This window comes from Serinus canaria, chromosome 1 (assembly GCF_022539315.1).
Source record: "Serinus canaria isolate serCan28SL12 chromosome 1, serCan2020, whole genome shotgun sequence".
In the NCBI taxonomy this organism is placed as follows: Eukaryota; Metazoa; Chordata; class Aves; order Passeriformes; family Fringillidae; genus Serinus; species Serinus canaria.
Genome location: NC_066313.1, coordinates 81,597,011 through 81,616,155, shown reverse-complemented (window position 1 = coordinate 81,616,155; position 19,145 = coordinate 81,597,011). Strand labels below are relative to the sequence as shown.

The 19,145-nt window shown below is 40.7% G+C and overlaps 1 protein-coding gene across 2 annotated transcripts in view; it reads right to left on the bottom strand.

Moving 5' to 3' along the window:
- SLC9A7 (solute carrier family 9 member A7) overlaps positions 1–19,145 on the bottom strand; it is a 69,248-nt gene that overhangs the window by 5,918 nt on the left and 44,185 nt on the right. Inside the window, exons 12-16 of one of the 2 annotated variants that reach the window (XM_030234808.2) lie at positions 18,076–18,229; positions 12,368–12,427; positions 7,604–7,667; positions 4,853–4,935; positions 1,529–1,634 (exon numbers count right to left, since the gene is read on the bottom strand). In XM_030234808.2, coding sequence (XP_030090668.2) covers positions 1,529–1,634; positions 4,853–4,935; positions 7,604–7,667; positions 12,368–12,427; positions 18,076–18,229 — 467 coding nt within the window. The remainder of the gene's footprint in view (positions 1–1,528; positions 1,635–4,852; positions 4,936–7,603; positions 7,668–12,367; positions 12,428–18,075; positions 18,230–19,145) is intronic. The other variant, XM_030234807.2, reaches the window with a different exon arrangement.

Here is a 19,145-nt window from a genome sequence, read left to right as displayed (position 1 = left end):
CAGTTTCTGTCCCCACAAAAACATGGCTGTCTTGGTTGCTTCACCTTCATTTAATAGAAAGGCAAAAAGATTCCACAGCTTATTGACCAGTAATGAAAAGTCATGGCCAAGTACTGGAGCAAAGTCAGCCATGTAAAGAAACAAAAAGACAAAGCAACTGCAGGGTTCAGAAACCTTGAAAAGAAGCTAGAAATAAACTTCAAAATCATATTCTTTCGTAAGACAATTGCAACACTGCACTGAAATAGGAACAGGAAAGAGAATACAATAGGAAAGTTCCATATTATTCACCTTAACAAAGTACACAACCTAAAAAGCATTTTTAATGAAGTTAATGTTGTGTGTGTATCACAGAGCCAATCCATTAAATAGTAAGTTTCCACATCTGGTGGTAGCCAACAATGATGAGTAATGTGGGGAAAAAAAGAAGAAAAAGAGCCAACTCTAAGAGAAAATGAGAGTCAAAGCTTGCATGTTCATTCTGGTTAGATCCCCAGTTACTGGACAATTACCCTCATAAGATCATAGAAAGGCAGACATATAGTGCACAAGGGCTAATTGGTCTGATGGATGCCTTCCAACCCTTCCAGTGCCTTCAAGACCTCCAGTGCCATTGCAAAGATGGGAACTAGGCCGATTTCTTGCATTACTGTAGTTCCAAATGGGCAACAGGTATCTCAAAGTTCTTTGAAATTTTTCTATCAGGTATAAGTAAGTTGCTAATGATACCCAGAAAGAAATGTGGGGAAGATTTCAAAGCTGCAATTAGAATTCATAATTTTTAGGAAATTTTTAATAGACAACTGGTCCAAGACTACTTGAGCATAGAGATATTAATATTCCAGAGAACCTGCAAATTTAAGAAGTCCCACGTAGTACTATGGCTTTATGTACAAGCAGCTCATGAAAGGTTGTAGATTTCAGAAGCACTGTACACATAAGAATGACAAGTATCAGGATCCTACAAGAATAATATGAGAACAGAGCACTAATTATTGCAAGACACGGCTCTAAAGACAGTGTGGTGACCTGCTGGACTGAGAAAAGTAACTGATGAACAGTTTCTGAAATCTGATCTCAGATTTTGCAGTGGAAGCAATGAAGAGAAGTGCTACCAGGTTTTTATCCAGCTGGGTAAATGTGTCAATGACATCCCTAAGAACACCTCGAAGTTTAGCAGTAACAGGCAAAGAATCTTGTCCAAAAGCCTTGAGAAGGGACTGAATATTATTAAGTGATTCACTGAGCTGGGTTATTGACTAGGCATGTAACTTCCCCATATCCTTAAGTGTTATTTTTCTAATGTAGTATTTGAACAATAAGATAATTCCTGATCTCAAACACCAGAAGCTTTTGCCTCAGGAGAGACAATCTTCAATCTTTTCTGCCTAGGAAAACCAGGACTTTCTTGCAGTATGTCTATCAGACCAGCTGAAACCAGGACATTACCTAAAAAGAAAAACCACCAATTTGCTGAAGTTTAATACATAAAGAACAAAACCAGGAGGCATTGAATTGTTCTACTTACATCATAAACCTGGGGACTTGTCAGACAGCGGGCTATCAGGCCACACCAGCTGGGCAGCGTTGTGGTCAACGGAGGGCCACTGTGAGTGAGAATTGGCTTTAAATAACTTCAGTAGTTAAGGAAAACACACCAGTGCTCAAAAACCACTACTGAAAATAAAGAGACAATTGTACATAAATGTGGTTCTGCCTTTGAACTGTGATATGCAATAATTGTACACAAAACACCCTCCCAGCATTTTCCCCTTGATTGTTTCAAGGGCAGTTTCTTTACTCACTAATCTTCTGCAAGGACCCCTAGCTAACTTTCTTCTTACAAGTTTCAAAGAGTTGTAATGTTTCTAGGTTCTGTGCTCTCAAGGAAAAAGGAGAAACCAAAGGTGCTTTAGTGTTGAGAGGTCCAAGGGTATTTCTGCTCTGAAGATAGGACCATGGTGTCAAGGTTGCAAGCTACAGGCAGGAAGGTGACGTTCCTGCATGGCTCAATATAGGGAAATACAGAAACTGTGCATTCAACGTCCTCAAAGCAATATATCCACTTGATCTGCTGGTTACTGAGCCACAGGGGTGCAACCAGAGGTATTAGCCCGGGCAATGCTCACAGACATTTCTGCAGTGCACATATATTATCCACACAGAGCCAAAAAGGCAAAGGGAAAACTGGATGAACCATGAACCACACTGTCAAAGGAAAGCAGTGCTGCCTAGATGACACTGAGGGGAGATGGGTGTGGGAAAGGATAATGTCTTTACCCCTGTTTTAAGGTCTGTGCCCTGGTTAATCCACACTTTTCACATGACTACTCCACGCTGATGATATGCCTGAAAAAAATACCCAAGAGTCAAAATATGTGTCTCTGTTAAAAAGCAGCATGTTGATCTTGACTAGCACATGAATCAATCAATTTTTAAATTCAAATGTATAAGTTGCAGGTATTCTAGTTACTTTCTTAGGCCTCTAAGCATGGAGAGAATCAAGCCCATTTGTAAATATAACAGTTTTCCTCCCAACCCATTAAGGTGCTTAGGGTAAAGAGGGGGTTAAAAGGGGGCTGCTTTAGCAGAGAGCTATCCCTTCCCTTTAGTAGAGCTTGGCATAGCTGTTTACTCCAGCAGAGTTATGTTTCCTCCTTTCCTCCTTCCCTAAGAGTGTGGTTACACCCATTCCTGGAAAGAAGCAAGCTCTTCGCCCTTGCACTAACCCAGGCTCCATCCTGCCCTGTGCCAGACAGGCAGCAACTCAGCCATGAAAAAAACAAGCCCAGTTGAAGACATCTGCTACTTCATCCAAGTTGCAGTTTTCTCCATGTTCAGCAGTTGTGGGTGAATCCAGGGAACAGCCCAGAACATAAAGCGAACTCTGCATTGCACAGGAGTGAAGTCCCCACTCACCCATGCGTAGAGCTCTGCAGGCAATAGTGAGCTCTGGAGCACACTCTTCTGTCACTTACTCACATCTTTTTCAAGTTAAGCTCTCTTGCAAAGAGTGAATTTTGAGACAAGCTGCCTTTCTACCCAGAAACCAAGTGAATGCACCAGCAAAAAAACCCCAAAACATTTAGCCATGGATATAGAGGGGGCAGTTCTAAAGATCATCCAATCTGTACAATTTAAGCCCACCCAGCCAATGCTTGTCTGAATCCCTTCTTCCAATAGAAGGAGCAGACTTTTTCTTCTACATACAGGAAGACAGTTCTGCCTCTCAATGTCAGTTTCCTTGGCACAAACTTCACGGAAACTTTTCCTAAATATTGCAAGTCACTACTAGAAAAAAAAAATAAAAAAAGGATTGCACTGTCAGGATCCTTTAAATTCCTGTGAAACAGGTAGTTTGGCTGTAATTTTCTCCAGGCACTCTCCCCGCCTTTGCTGCAGCTGCTAGGGAGGGACTGTTCTCTGCAAGCATCAGCTGAGGGAAGTCAGCATTGCCAACTACTCCTTTCATCAGGCACATCCCTTTTGTAAAGGCAGGGGAAGAGGACAGCTCTGTTTCCTTCTTAAAAAGGCTAAAAAGAACCAGTTAGTCACAGCCAGATCCTTTCATGATTTCAACACCAAAGTCTCTCTGGGGTTTTTTTTTTGGTTTTTTTGGGTTTTTTTTAATAATCAAAATTGACCTTGAGCCACTTTGAGGCCAGTCACCAGAATTTGAAGAGTTAACTTGGAATTACAAACATTTATGAACATTTGAAATGGCACATATACTCCCTTTTGTGCCTTGGGTCAGTACTACTGCATCTGAAAGCCTTGGTCACAAACAGATTTTATCCCAAAGATGCAAGTGCTATTAGGATCCAAACATTTTCAATGTGCTAGCTAGGTTTGCCTGGGTTTGAAAGCCTTGTGCACAAGGCATGGAAGAAAACTACTGTGCTCCATCCAGCCCAGCAATCTCTCAACAATCAGAGGTCAAGACCGCAGTGAAAAGGCTCACGTTGGAGCTACAAGAACATTAGGGCCCTATCTCTGGTCAGTGTGTGTATTTAGATGCCCCAGAAATTACTAGGAATTCAGTACTGAAATTTCTTTGGGTTTCTAGGTGTGACTTGCCATGGCCACAAGATTATCTTTGCCATTTTCTGCTAAGTGACTCTAAGCTGTTGAGGAGGAGCAGCTGTGACATACTTAATGTGTCATAATTAATAGCATACTGATTAAGTTAAGTAGATTAAAAAAAAACCCCAAACCCACAAGCATGAAATACAGGACAGCTACACAAAAGTTGCTCAGAATCTTAAACAAGGTTATCTGAATAGTATAATAATAGCTTCAGAAGGGTTGTACTGTACTATATACACTCAGAGACACTCTGCTTTAACACCCATAGTACCTTCTGGACATACTTAAGGAGATCAGCTGGATCTCATGTAGATTTTTAGTTCCACAACTTCCTCTTTAGGAATCAACCACAGATTTTGGGGCTTCATCACAAAAGCAGATGGCTCTGCAGAGCAATGAGTTGAGGCTTAGATATGTACAATGAACTGAAAACCTAGTTTGTGCTATTAGCATCATTGAAAATAAGCACAGATTAATAGAACAAATCAGAAATAGTTAATTGTCTGTCTTATTGTTTAGGAAGGCCTTTCATCTCTGACTGGTCTCTGTCCTCCAGCAAGTGTCACACACCCTGCATTAGGGAAAGGAAAGGTCTGACTGCTGAGCCAGTGAATTCAAGCTTCAGTTCCGTGTCTTGAGCTCGTCAAATACTTGAGAGAGTCAAACAGGAGAAAGATCAAGTGCTTAAGGATACATATGGGTACATGGAAAGGGAAAAAGGGAACATTTCATGCCTTGAAACTAAGCTGTGTTTTCAAAAGGATACTTATGATCAAAGCTGTACCACAGCCTGAAGAGCCAAGCGCTTTCCTGCTTTGTCCTGTTCCTTCGTGCAGAATCTTGGCCATCCTGGAAGTAAGATAAAAACATATTCAATTACTTCAGGCAGAAAACCACAGAACTATACACTCCAATAATTCATAATGTAATGTTCTGTCAAAAAAGAGGCCAAATTCAATACTGTACTTGAAATGCAGAAGAAAGCTGTTTAGAGACTTGCTTATCCTGGGTTTACTTTCCCTAGAAAGACCAGAAACAGCTGCAGAGAACCAGGCTGTCTTCATTGCACTCATGTTACTTTAGCAACTCCTCTACCACCAAGTTCCCTGGAGCCTAAAACCTTATCTCACTGTTAGTCCAGTAACAGATATAGAAATAACTTCCAAACTGACAAATAAGCCTTGTGATAGTCCAAGACTGATTCCTATTCATTGCTTGGTTGGCTTCCTAAATTCTAGGTCTAGATCTAACTCTAGGTTTGATGTTTTTTTCTTAAGCATGTTGCTTCCTTGGAAAAACAAGAGAAATTGCAATATCTGATAAATTCTCAGAAACCTGATGAAATATATCACATTTAAAAGAAATGTGCTTAACAGAGAATCCATATAAAGATTACAATTGAGGGAGGTCATGCAAATCTCAGAAATGCTGGATCAACCTTGAAAGGGCTAACAGTGTTAAATATAATCTCTTAACTAGCGGTGCTGCAAATCATCACACCAGCTGGTCTGCAGCTGCATTTGTTCTTACTTTTGTTACTGTTTAGGGTCTGAGTGTTTTGCTTTGTGTTTTTGTTTTGTTGTTTGTTGTTTGGATGGGGGGAGGGGGTTGTTTATGGCCTGAGGCCAGAGTTAAACACAGGAAAACAAATGAAAGCCTTGTATGAATCATCTTCCAAACTACTGGAAAAGAACAAGACAGGATCACACTGTGTACTTCTGACCTGCAAAAAACCCGTGATCCACCAAGAGTTAAACCCAATACATTTTCACTCCCTCCCCTTCCCAAATGATATATTTTCTTTAACTGTGACATACTGCTAATCTTGGCTTGGTGAGAGAAAGATAAATCCAAAGGGAACTGACTAATGGACTATGTTAGCAATGCAATGCACGGCTAAAGAGGGAAACAAACGGGTAAGTTCTTTATGTTTACATGGGAAAAAGCAAACATGGTATTTCCACAGCAGACACTGAAGGAGAGCAGAATACCCATGCTCTGTTCCCATTACAGCAATTCCTCAATTACTGAGGACAAGCTCAGTCTGAACTGGCCAAAGCCATCTTTCCATGATGCCACTTCCTAACCCTGGCTATGTGCAATAATTGTGGCCTTCACTGTAACAGCTCTTCTGAGGCCTGGACTTCTGGTTACTTCCAGATAGTTACAAAACAAAGTTCACCCTTGCTTGTAGCCAGCTCCACCACTTCAGCATCTATTTGTGTGCTGGACACAGGCTTTTACAAAGAATACAGAGATGCCGAGTGCAGTGTCTGAAATGAAAGGGGTGCTTCGTGAGCAAGTATCTCTTACCTGTACAATATGTACCAGGAAAAGAAAAGATTGGGGAGGGGGAAAAAAACAACCACCAAAAAACCTCACAACCAACCAACAAGAAAAAAAAAACGAAACCAATAAAAACAAAAAAAAACCAAAACCAAGAAAAACACCCCAAACAAATAACAACAACAAAAACAAACCAAACAAACAAAAACCCAAAGCCCCAAATGCACAAAAAAAAAAAAAAAAAAAAGGCAGGAGAAACCACTATGAAAAAAGCTAATCCCAAATACATTCATCTATCTCTGACAAGCCTGAACACCAGCATCATCATACAACACTTGGTCCCTAAGCATCCCCTAGATCCAAAGCTGCCTTGCTCAAGTAGGTTCCTACATAAGCAACAAGCTGTGCTGCTGATCTATCAGTGCCAAGCAGAACTCTGGAAGAATGGAAACTAAGATCTGGTCAGAGGAAACGCCCAGTTAAGCCTGAGGAATTTTTGAGTTGTTTTGCTTTTTTCCAGACCTTTCGTTCCTCCAGTGAATCTAGTTTATAGATGAGCAAAACTGAAAATTCTGCTATGAACAACATTCCTCCAATGATCTTGTTTGCAATAGCATATTTCAGAGGGAAAAAAAAGTCAACTCTTGGGCTGTTACTGATGCATGGAAAGCTTCACTAAAGATTCACAGCGACAGTTTGCTGAATACAAATGGCAATTTGCCCGTGCTCCTTCTGCCTCACCCAGGTGATGGGTAGTCCAGGCAAGATCCAGCTGGCATGTGGTTTGGTATACAAGAGTCAAGATCAGATTAGCAAACTTAATCTTGGATTCTAACCAAGCCCAAGGGCTAAAATTTGGTATCAGTTAAGGAAGGGGAGCCAGGAGTATTACCTCTGAACTGAGAAGAATTATTTGTGCAGTAGCATGCTGAGAGCAAGCATGTTGGGCAGGTTGGGGAAGAGGAAAGTACATTGTTATACAGAGTATTAGTAGATTTGGGGAGGTCTGTGATGCCTTATGTATACACAAAAATGTGACCATGACAGCATTAAACCCAGAATCACTGAATGTTTTTCAGTGGGCATTACTTGAATGTTACAAAGTAAAATCCCCTACTGACTTGCCAGCTAGGAGAGAAAGGTTTTATTCATGCATGCAACTTCTGCAGTTTTCTATTGTCTTAGTTATAAAACAAGATCAGCCTAATAGAGAAGTTATGTAATTACTTACTCCTTGTAAGACTTGAAAGCTGTCATTAGTAGGTGGAGGATCCTGATCTGGGTCAACCCCAACCCTACAGAAACATTAGGAAAACAAAGCAAGTGGTGTTACTGAAGGCTGCAAATGCTGTAAGTTTGGCAGAATGCATTTTAAAAGCACTTTAAGCACCCAGCAAAGCTGCATCAGAGAGGTTATGAGAATAGATTGAAGAAGAGCTGTCCATTACTCCACTGCAGTTACACACCTATAAACAAGATACATTTTCACTCAAGAAACTGCTTTAACTCTAGGTCACCATCAACATCTACTGCTTACCTTTGTTGCCAATTTTTTTAGAACAAGGGAAAATACTATTTTTGCCTTAAAAAGTGGATGGCATCCTCTTCAGTGTAGAGTATCCCTCGTATTCAGCAGGAAGAAAACAGAAACTAAGGATAAAGCCCAGCCTAAATATTTCCCCAGCAAATAACTGCCAGATAAATCTGAGAATGGCTGAAATACTCGATTTTAAAAAGACACACACACTCCATGTTTTAAAGCACTATGGGAAGCAAAAAAAAAAATTTATAAAGAGTCCTAACATTAATTTGCTGCAAGTTTCATTCACCTAACACAACACAGCCACAGTGGACTAGCACGTGGCCCGTAGTCCAGCCTTCCATCTGAGTGAGGAAGGGTTTGTGTAATGAGGGTGTTGACAGAACAATATGTTAAGAAGAAACTGTCTACTCACTTTTGCATAGTTAGAAAGCATCTTATTACTGAACCATCCTTGCAAACAGGGCTCCTATCCAAGAATGGCATTTAATCCTTGTAATTATGTTCAGGTTTTTCTGGTCTGGTTTGGGGGTAGACTGGACTTGTCTATTTTATATCCTATTCCTGCCCTGATCTCTGTAATTTCTTGTAGAACCTAAGCCTCCAACCTCAAAAGTCAGATAAGATGCTCAGTCTCAAATGTGCTGTGTTTCAGTTCCACCATGCCACATAGTAAGTGTGAGGAAACATATGTGACAGCCATTTCAGACAATAAGATTTTGTTAACACTGTCACTTCTGCTCTCTTAGAAGGGACTGAGCTGGTTTGGGGCAATGTCCTTGTTACTTAAACTTTTTGTCAGCTAATCATTTGATAGCCATGGTGTTTATGCAGCAGCCCTAAGAGAACCTTGGTGCTTAGACCATATCATTGGTTTGTCCCAGGGACATCATGCTTGGATCAAATAAAAAGAGAACACTTTCAAATAGCTTCCAGGGCAGCATCTTTGATAGAACAATAGAAGAAGAAAAGTTTAAAGTCATCCTTGTGGACTCACAGCCATCTCAAGGCCTCACATAAATTAATGTAGTACAGAGAAAATCCAGAAGGCTGCTCTGCAGCAGCCTCATATAAAACTAGTGCTGACCCAGTCCTTTGCTTGGATTTTTTCTTCTTTTTTTCTAAGCATCTTGTTCTTTCCTCATTACTTCCTTTTTCCATATATAGAGTCATCTCAAACTTTAGGCATATTTAGCCTGCAAATTCCTTGGCACTGACCAGCCTCTGAAAAGCTTCACCAGTTTAAGGGAATGCTGGACAGACAGATTGAGTACTAGATTGCAACACATGCTAAAATAAAACACCACACACAAGAGCTCTGAGAGCTCACAAGGGCTGAGGTGTTGCTGCCTTGGCTATCACTACATAAGAACAGGCTTTGGCAGGAAAACTGGGTTCTAATGCAGAAAGCTGACAAACAACACCAGGAAACCAACTCAGTACAGAAATATATGTGTACACATAAGAGTAGGCATTCCTTCATAAGTACACATGGAAATAAAATAAAAATGCTTGTGGCTTTCCAAACTGCACAAGGGGGAAGGTGCAATGTGCTATGCAAAGCAGCCAGGCTCAGGTTGGCTGCATAACTGACAGTGTGAACAGGGAGTTCAAGAAGTTTGTTCCAGAAGATGAACATAGCTGGCATTCCCCAAATAGTTTTTACTCCCTGGGCTACCTATTCACTTCAGAGCACATAAGAGAACCAAACAATTCAGTGTCTCAGCTTTTACTTGACTTACAAGGTTGTGCATTTGTTTTGAGAATTTTAACTGCCCTTGGGCAGGGGAATGGGGCTTAATGGAAGACCAAAGCAGGATAAAGACACTGTTCAGTGAAGAGTCATAATATATCACAGACCAGGAATTTGGGTTCACTGTTGTGCTGAAGAGGCAAAAAAACCTTTTCTATATTAAAATGGTTCAAATTTTAGGGGGAAAAAAAAATCATACCACAAATGTTCCTTTCAATATTGAAATAGTATATCCACACAGGCTTGTCCATTTAACTTTTTTTCAAAGTTATTCTTCAAATGAATTAATATTTTGAATTTTTATAAATAATTATTTTTCATAAATCACATTTAAAAAAATCACTCTCAAAATCTGTTCCTCACTTCAGACATTAACACCAAATACATTGCCATTTTGAATTCTCACAATTACATTTTATATTTTTCAAACAATTTGCTTTTATCCTCTGTTCTAGCATCAATTGTATAGGAAGCTTAACTTTTTGGTAGCAAGCCTGCCTGTGTAAGTTTCAAGGCTAAATACCCTTATCTCATGACAAGCATGACTGTTTTTTGCAGCCCCTAAAATTCTAAGGAAGTGTCACTTTTTTCACCTAAAACAAAATAATACCAAAAACCAGTCAAGTCTGTCCCAACCTCCTTTACAGTGAAAAGAAGCACAGAAAACAGTTACTTCACCTTTAAATAATTAAATAATTAGTTACTTCATCTTTAAATAATTAAAAGTACAAGTAAGGCTGATGCATGCATGTCTTCAACATTGATTTTCTTCTTATGCTGTAGAAAAAAAAATCCATTTCATATGCTTAATACATTTTGAAAGCTTCCTGTCATTTCCATGTGCTGCAAAGGTCAAGATCAGCTCTCATTTATCTAACCTGCTTTATAAACTAAACTGTTACTGGGTGGAGTCACACAGATCCCCTCCCAGAGGTCAGAGCACAGAGAGGGCAGCCTTGCTCAAGGCTGGGCTGCTTTGCTCAAACCCCCAGCAGGAAGGCAGGGTAAAAACAATGTTTTATTGAAGAGGCACCTCTGTGATGGGGACTGAGGGGCACAGCAGATGTGGCACAGCCAAGGCCAAGGCAGTGCAGATGCCAGCAGGCACCTTTGTCTTCCCCTCCACTCTTTCTGAGAGCCCTTTGCAGCAGTTGTGTGGGGATTCCCCCAAGGCTGTACAAATAAGTAACTCTTAAAAAGAAGATTTTGGATGAAGAATATGAGCAGTCTTTCAGCTGTAACAATGCATATATGTTTCAAAATCAATGAAAAATCCATTTACTTCCCCTTTTACTTAACTTTGCTATCTGATATACACTTTATTCCTCCAGTACAGACAATTACTAGTATGTAAAGTTCAGACATCTTTATTTCAGCCTTGAGAAAGTCATTGGAATCTGTAGACAAGAGTATGCTATAGTCAAATTAATCCAATTTAAGTGTATTTCTTCAGTCCTCCCTAATGAAAACTTCTTTTTAAGGCAAAAGAGACTTTTCATGCTTTAAGGTCTCTGTAACAGCAAAGAGACTAGTCTTGAGCTCCTAATGCCAACACCAAAACTCAGCATTTCTGTCCTTAACTGACTCCTGGACTTCTTGGTCTTTATCCTGCAGCTACAACTCCAGCACCACATGTAGGAGAGGAGCTACTCAGATTTGAACTCCCAAAGCATTAAGCTTATGCATAATTCAGTAATTTAAACAGTGTGGGAGAAAGTGGTTCACACACAAAACTGAGCTAAGTGGATGGAAATGAATGGTAAAAAGGCATCTAAAACTACATCAAGTTCTCTGCTGCATCATTTTTAAATGGGTGGAATGATTTCTTCTGAAACTTCAGAAACTTTTCCAGGGCTCTACAACACATGGATGACAAGTTATTGAAATAAGCAGGCATTATTAGATTTAGCATGTGTAGTTACTATTACAACAGCCAAGAATGACTGCAACAGATAATAGTTCTCAGATTGTCTGCACAAACTAACACATTGCATCTCTGGCAAATCTAGTGGTTTGCTGGAAACCTTCAAGAGTGACAAGGTACATGAAAACCTTTCATTACCCCATCCAAAAGAACTTTCTTTACATAAATATTCTGTATGTTTTTATATACACACATACACATATGTACATACACATTGCCTATAGATGTCAGTAAGAGATTTCTCTTATTTTAAATTCTCTCTCTAACCATTTATCTGTTCTAAAAACCCCATACCAGAATCCTAGTATTCTCTGGTTGATATCTGTTTTTGAAAATATATCCCCAAAAAGGCTGAGCTAAATCACCTATGAAGTCCCTTCCAACCTGAAGAGTTACACAAAATAATCTCAAGCAATGGTTAAGAATACCTTTGTGATTAAATATTATAAGGTCAAATCCATTATTTGATCTTATAATCTGTTTCAGCTCTCAAGTCTTCCAAGGTCAGAGATTCAAGTTTGGCTTTATTAAATATCTATACACAGAGTGAAAGAATGTGTTTTGTAGTTTCATTTTTTAGACATGATGTGTGATCCACACTCTCACAGCTGAGAATAAGTGAACAGACTCAGAATTGAGGAACACTTATAGTATTCTCAGAAAAGAAGCAGCAGCAGCAGCATGCCACAGTATAGAAAAAGAGCACACACTCAGTGTTACAAAGATGAAAAAAGCCAAGCACCAGGTTAATGTGGTATCAAGGAAAGCACAGTGTCACCTGAAATACAGCCAGTGGCTTTCACTCATCTCTTCCACCGATGGAACATGGTCACCAACTCTGGTACAGTACAAGAATGCAATGTGAGTAACAAAATGCTCATGAGATGGGGGCTCTACAGAGCTCTTCAGCAAAACAAAGCAAACCAACAACAAAAAATCCATACCCAATCAAAAAAGACAAAACATACATGAACAACAATGGCAGAGCAATGACAAAGTGACCGAAAAACCAAACTTAACAACAGCAGCAATTTGTGATTGACATATCCAGTAATATTCTTCATACATTCAGATCCCAGATGGTAATACATCTGTGTTAATGACAGACTGCATTCCCCAGAAAACCAGATTCAGAGACAGAGCCAATCTGAGATAATTCCTACCACTTCAGACCTGCACATGGTCTGAAAGAGAAAGAGACATCACAGGAAGTAATCATGGGAAGCTGTACATGTGTGAGAGGGGTCACCAATACTGCCTGGTTTCAGAGCACTCCAAACCAGCTGGAACAAGCACCAAATCTCTCCATTGCTTTAACTAAAAATTGACTATCAGTTTTTGATTTAATCTCCAGTCATAGCAGAGTCTGGTTTTACTCATTGCTTTGCCTTTTCCAGTACTGTTTCTGGAGGTTATTTTAGGTGCAAACAAAAGCAAGCTTGGTTTCCAGTATTTTTCACATACATTCCTTAGCAGCCTGTGGGGTTTTTTCCCCCCTATATTTTTCCACAAAGGCATGTGTCATGAACTATATATTGCTTATGTGAAATAAAAGCCCAGATCATCAGAAATCCACAGAGACCTCACTTTAGAAAAAGCAGGTGTACACACCCTGGTTGCAGGCTGACATCCTGACTAACCAAATATTTAAGGCCATAGCTTGTGATACAAAAAGCATGTACTCATCTAATCCTTGAATATTGAGGCAAATACCAGACTTGAGATAGCTTTGATTTGGATTCCAGGTTCAATAGCTCTTTTCCCAGGCCAACATACACTCCAGGTCAGAGTACTCTGCTCCCCAAGGCCATCACAGAGATGGTTCTGCATGTACAGCAAAAACTAAAATTAAAAACTCCCCAATAACTTCCCTTCTATGACTTCTTTCTCTTTCCTGTATCTTTGCCAAGTTAGTATACTAAAGTTTTCCCAGATGTCTGTAATGAATGCAGCATTTTTGGAAAATTTTAGCTATTTTTGAAGAGTTCAACAGTTTCTCAGAAGATGGCTGAGAAGAAGAGAACTCCCACCACCATGTTTTTAAAAAACTAAAACCCAGTCCCTAAAAACCTCTGGAATTAGGAAAAGTTGTGTCAATAGGATGTTTTAGGATGCCTTTGGGTATTTGTTCACCTCATCTAACCAAGACAATGACTGCAGTCATTGTTTGGCCAAGGCTGGCCAGAGCTTGGCAGTTCAACTCATGCCATCTATGTGCTCTAGATGTGCCTCAACCCAGCTCCTGCTCCAGCGTGTCTCAACCTGATGTGTCTCAACCCTACTCCCACTCCAGTGTCTTCCCCACACTTTTCCTCTGTGGTCTGAATTGCTGTGATCAGAGAATGAGAAGAGAGAAAAGGAAACATCACTTCCAGACTTCCAGAGGAAGAGGTAATCTCTTTGCTACTAAGGGAAAAGCCTAGAGGGGTGAGGCTGGAGGCTTGGAGGCTGCACTGCCCCACTATTAAGGGAGATCCAAGACTGATGATAAAAAACTGGAGATTGGGAAAGGAGGAAGAACTGAAAAACTAGGGAAAGACAGCTGGAAGAAACAGTACAGAAAGAGATGGGCGAGGGAAATGCTCACAACAGAGGGCAAAGGACAGCCCCTGTGTTTGTGCATCTGCCTTCAAGGGCAGCAGAGAGTGGCTGAAGGCAGTGAAGGATCTAAGTAAGACCATAATGGAAACAGGCTCCTCCATCCAGGAGGATGGAACCTCCTGTCAGACATCCCCCAGCCCAGCCTGGAACACAGCATGAGGCTGGATCCCAGCAGCAGCACTCTCCTCCTGCCATCCCAGCACACCGAGGTGTGGTGTGTAATGCACATTTTATCCCTGCACCACCTGGTAAGAGAATGGAGAATAACCACCAAGCCAACACTTTTACCACCATCCCAGTTAGCCTGGTAGTTCACATAGCAGCTGGATGAGAGTTAATGTTTCTACATTTCTTTTTCAGTTTCCTCTTTTACAGGAAAAGAAAAATCACTAAATAGGAAACTCTTTAAAGATTGTATATGCAAAGTCAGACATAAGACACTAAATATTTAAGTTGGCCTTGTTGGTGCAGTCTTTAGCTTTTATGGTAAAAAGAAACCTGAATTAAAGTGTGAGGTATAATGCTTTGAGATTTATAAAAAGGTTTCTAAGTATAACAGAAATTACTTCATTAAAATAAGCAATAACTTCTGCATTTGCAGCAGGTTATGAAGGAGAGGAAGCCACTAATCCATGTGTTGCTTCATTGAACATGAAAAGAACCAGGTCACTAACCTCTAATCAAAAATGGAAAACACATTGTTTAGCAATACAAATGCTAGGAGTTCCCTTTTTTTTCCTCTGACAGATAAATGAAACAAGAAGTCAGCTATTTTTTTGAAAAGAGGAATTTTGCCAGCGGTTTTGATTTGCATAGCTCTCAAGTTTGCTGAAACTGTTAAAGCTTCAGCCAGGAAATTGTTTCTTTGTTTAGGTCTTAAAGGATGAGGCTATATTTTTAATATCCAGGTCATGCTTTAGTTTCTAAGGGAAAAAAAAAATATACTACTAAGAAAATGTAACTGTTCACCACTCAAATGTTGGATGTGTCTCACTGAGAGTCAGCCAAGGAACTCTAACACACGATATCACAGCTTGAACTCCAGTTTCTGGTATTGGTTTTTATTTTCCTCAGTGTCAAGTGGCAGAAATCAAAAGCTTCTAAAGATCCTGTTATTTTTCTACTGAGATTTTGAAGTTGTGACCTCACTTTTCTAACCAGTTAAGCAGTAAACTGAAGTTAAGCCTCTGCTGCAAACCATAGGTTCTTTTCTGCTTAGCTGTATGTAAAAGCCTGGTCAGTGGTCCCTGGTAACCTACCCTATCTGAAAAAATAACTGCTCATCTGAATATCTGACATTTTCAGGACAGCAAGAGGAGGCAGAAAGTATTTTTTGCCTATTTTCTTCCTTATACTGCTTTTTATTTTACCAAACTTAATTTGCACGTTAGCCTATCTGCCCCTTACCTACTTTTAATATTTTGTATCATGGGGGGGAGGGGACCAGCAGTAAATAAAGAACCAAGCACACATCCCAAATGCTACTCAGCTAATGGTGTGGCCAGAAGGAGAGTGCCTCTTCCTCCAAGCCACAGCCAAGCAATTCTGGATCCCTGTCTAGGCATTTCCCCTTGCATGCACACAGCTGCTTCCCCATGAGCTCAGAGTATCAGGCCAGGCTGACAGTCCTGGCTGGAGTCAGCTCCCTGCTACAGTTCTACTTGAATCATGCAGGCACCACCTTAAATAAGCCCCTTTGGTTTGGATGTCTGTCCTGGCGCCTCTGACCTGCCCAGACATGGGCCTTCTATTTACACCCACACTGAAGAAAGGCCAAATACTTCATGAGGACTTGGTAATGGCTGACTAGCCTGCCTGCCTGCCTGGTACAATGGGTACAACCTTCCCATCAGAACTGGACTCTTAGCAGTCCCCACAAATCCTGACACTTAAGTCCAACATAGACATGGCATTTATTTTCTACATCCCTTCACTTCATCTGGGAAGCAAACCACCTTTTATCTTGTAACCTCTTTTCTGCTAAATAATCCTGCATGCACCCACCACTTATTTCCAGCCTCTGGCAATTGAATTTAATGGGCAAATTCCAAGGCTCAGCAGGCATCCTAGGGACAAGTTACCTGCTGCTCAGCCTCGGGACTGCATCAGCACTGTGCACGGCTGCTGAGCGAGGCACTGGGACAGTGCTGGGACAGATTCCTCTCCTCCTGTTTACCCCTTCCACTGAGTAGAAGGGGATGGAAAAGAGATAACTAGCATGATTGAAAAATTCAGCTGGAAAATAATTAGTCCCTCTTTTTTTTTTTTTTTTTTTTTAATCTGTAAAATCAGGACTACTTTTTTTTTTTTTTTTCCCCAGCAGAACATGTTCCAACCACTGGGGGTACCTCGCCAGCACCAAGCCTCTAGTTCTCGATCAGTTGCACACGGCCGCCACCTCCTGGCACCAATCTGATTCCATGCGGTGCCAGAAGGTGCAGACTGCATCTCCGGCCGGCCAGTGCCTACCGAGCCAGCTGCAGGCAGACCCATGCAGTTCTCTGAAATGCTTCCTATGTAGAGTTCCCTTGTTATATATGTTATCCTTCCTTTGACAGGAAAGTTAAGCCTTTACTTTCGGTCAGCCATGCAGAAAAAGTGATAGTTAAAATTACTGCTTACTCGCAAGGATGGGTAAATCTCCCCCTAAAACTACAGCTAAACACTCAAAACTGTGCTTCAGTCAGCTGCCTTCTGGTAGATACTTCTCTAGGAATGGTACCAGAGCCTTTACAGCTGTTCTGCCTTGTTGGTCACACTAATGACCTTTGCCAGCCTAGCCACCTCGAGGGACAAGCCTGGAATGGATATGGGGTTAGTCCTCTCTGCCTGCAGGACCAGCTCATCAGCCAGGCTTATGGAGGCTCACTACTGACTAGATTAGCTAAAGCAGGAAGTGCATAATCTAGGATGCTTCCTGGTTCCGATGGAGGAGGGTGGGAGGAAAAAAGCTGCTACCTCAGAATGATTTTGCAGCTGGCCAAGGGCTGGGCCACATGAAGGAATTCAGTCCTATCCTACTGCTGATGACTGAAGGAGCCCCATGGTAGAGGTAATGGTTGGTTGCACTCAAGGCTTGCACAGCTTGTATTGTTTTAATTCCCCTCTACTTATCTTTGTCTCCTAAACTGCCAAAACTTCCAAAATTATAATATATATGACTTTAACAATTATTGATTTGTCATTCTCTAGCATATCTCTTGATGAATAGTCTCAAATATGAAAGTACATGCAGTCAAAAGTACTAAGTATTAGCCAGGATTTATAGTCAGACATCTATAATCATGCAACTTACCATTTTCACAGATCTCCTCAAAACAGGAGGAAACATACCCCAAAGACTAGTAGGATCCCATTTATCCCAGTTGCTTAGATAACATCAGGTTTTGTTTACAGTACATTCACCTTAGCACCACCCAATAAAGAATCTACTGAACTTAAATGCTTAACAGGCCCATTATAGAGGGCCAAAAGAAAGGGAACAGCCTTAGTATAATATGAAGTTTATATGGGACTAGATTAATCCTTTGTTTTCAATATAGAGCTGCTTTATCAGGCAACACTATTCCATATCCTGCTGGACTGACATAGACCTAGATACCTTCTTGCAGAGCACTAGAGCACCTTTAGGCTGAATCCCAGCAGCATTAGAACATTTTCTTCACCAGATTGCACTAGTACCTTCCTCTATAAAATATCATGTCCTAAATACCTATATATGTGTTTATATATATATATATATATATATATATATATATATATGTATAAATACCATGTTCTAAATTCTTTTAGCAAGCATGAAAGAAGTTCTGTAGAACTGTGCCAAATGAGCACAGCTGCCTGTTGAAAAGTGAAGTTTCCCCAGCACACAGCTGCATTACCAACCTGATGTTCAGCCACGACAGCATGGGGGTTGTGCCTCCACCAACAATCCACACAGTGAAAAACACGATGAGCAGAGTTGTTGAGAACATCATTTGGTGGGAGTAGGTAGCAGTGTCTCGTATAGCCAGAGCAAATGCCATGGCTCCCCTGAGACCTACCAGAAAGAATGAAACAGCACAGCTTCAGAAGTGCAGATGTGACTGTGGAGAGAACAGCACCTTTGCTTGTTCCCCCCCACAAAGTGTCAGGCAGAAAGCATTGGGATCCAGCAGATTTTAATTTCCTTAGATTCCCTGATAAATTATGCCTTGGAATAATTTACAACAGAATATTTTAACTCTCCTGGTTTCTTATAACTTACAGAATCCACGAGTGCTGTGAAAAGGTGTAAATACTTCCAGAAACTAACAGGAAAGGAAGACAGAAACAAACAAGTTGTGAACAACAGCAAAACATTATGTAAGTTAAGCAGCTTCCTGAATCAGATAAAAATTCAGACTTTTCCAGTTGAATTCATAATTGAAATGTGAGTTCTTGACCTGACATTTTTATCAGCCAGAAATTCTAGTTAATTACATGGTCACAGGCAGACTACATCTTTCCTCCTCTCCTCTGCCCCCAGTTTTGAAACTTCACTAGCAAGAACAAGCCATGGCACTGGACCATCTGCAGACTTCTTATGTAGAGGAATCACAGGATGGTTAAGGTTTTAAGGAACCCCTGGACTTCATCTGGTCCAATTCCCCTGTTTGAACAACCCCTGCTCCACCTGCAGTAGGTTGCACAGGACCACGTCCACGTGGCTTTTGAATATGGATGGAGATGCCACAACTTCTCTGGACAGTTTGTACAATGCTTGGACATAGTAAAAAGGATTTCCTGATGTTCAAACAGAAAACCTTGTGTGTTCCAGTTTGTGCCCATTACCTCTGGGCCTGGCACAGGGCACCCCTGAAAATAGCCTGGCTCTATCCTCTTTTGCACAGAGGATTCCCTGGAACTTCTTGAGGATGCACACGTTTAGACACACAATACATAATTTGCCTTAAATTACAAATTTAGACAGTTGT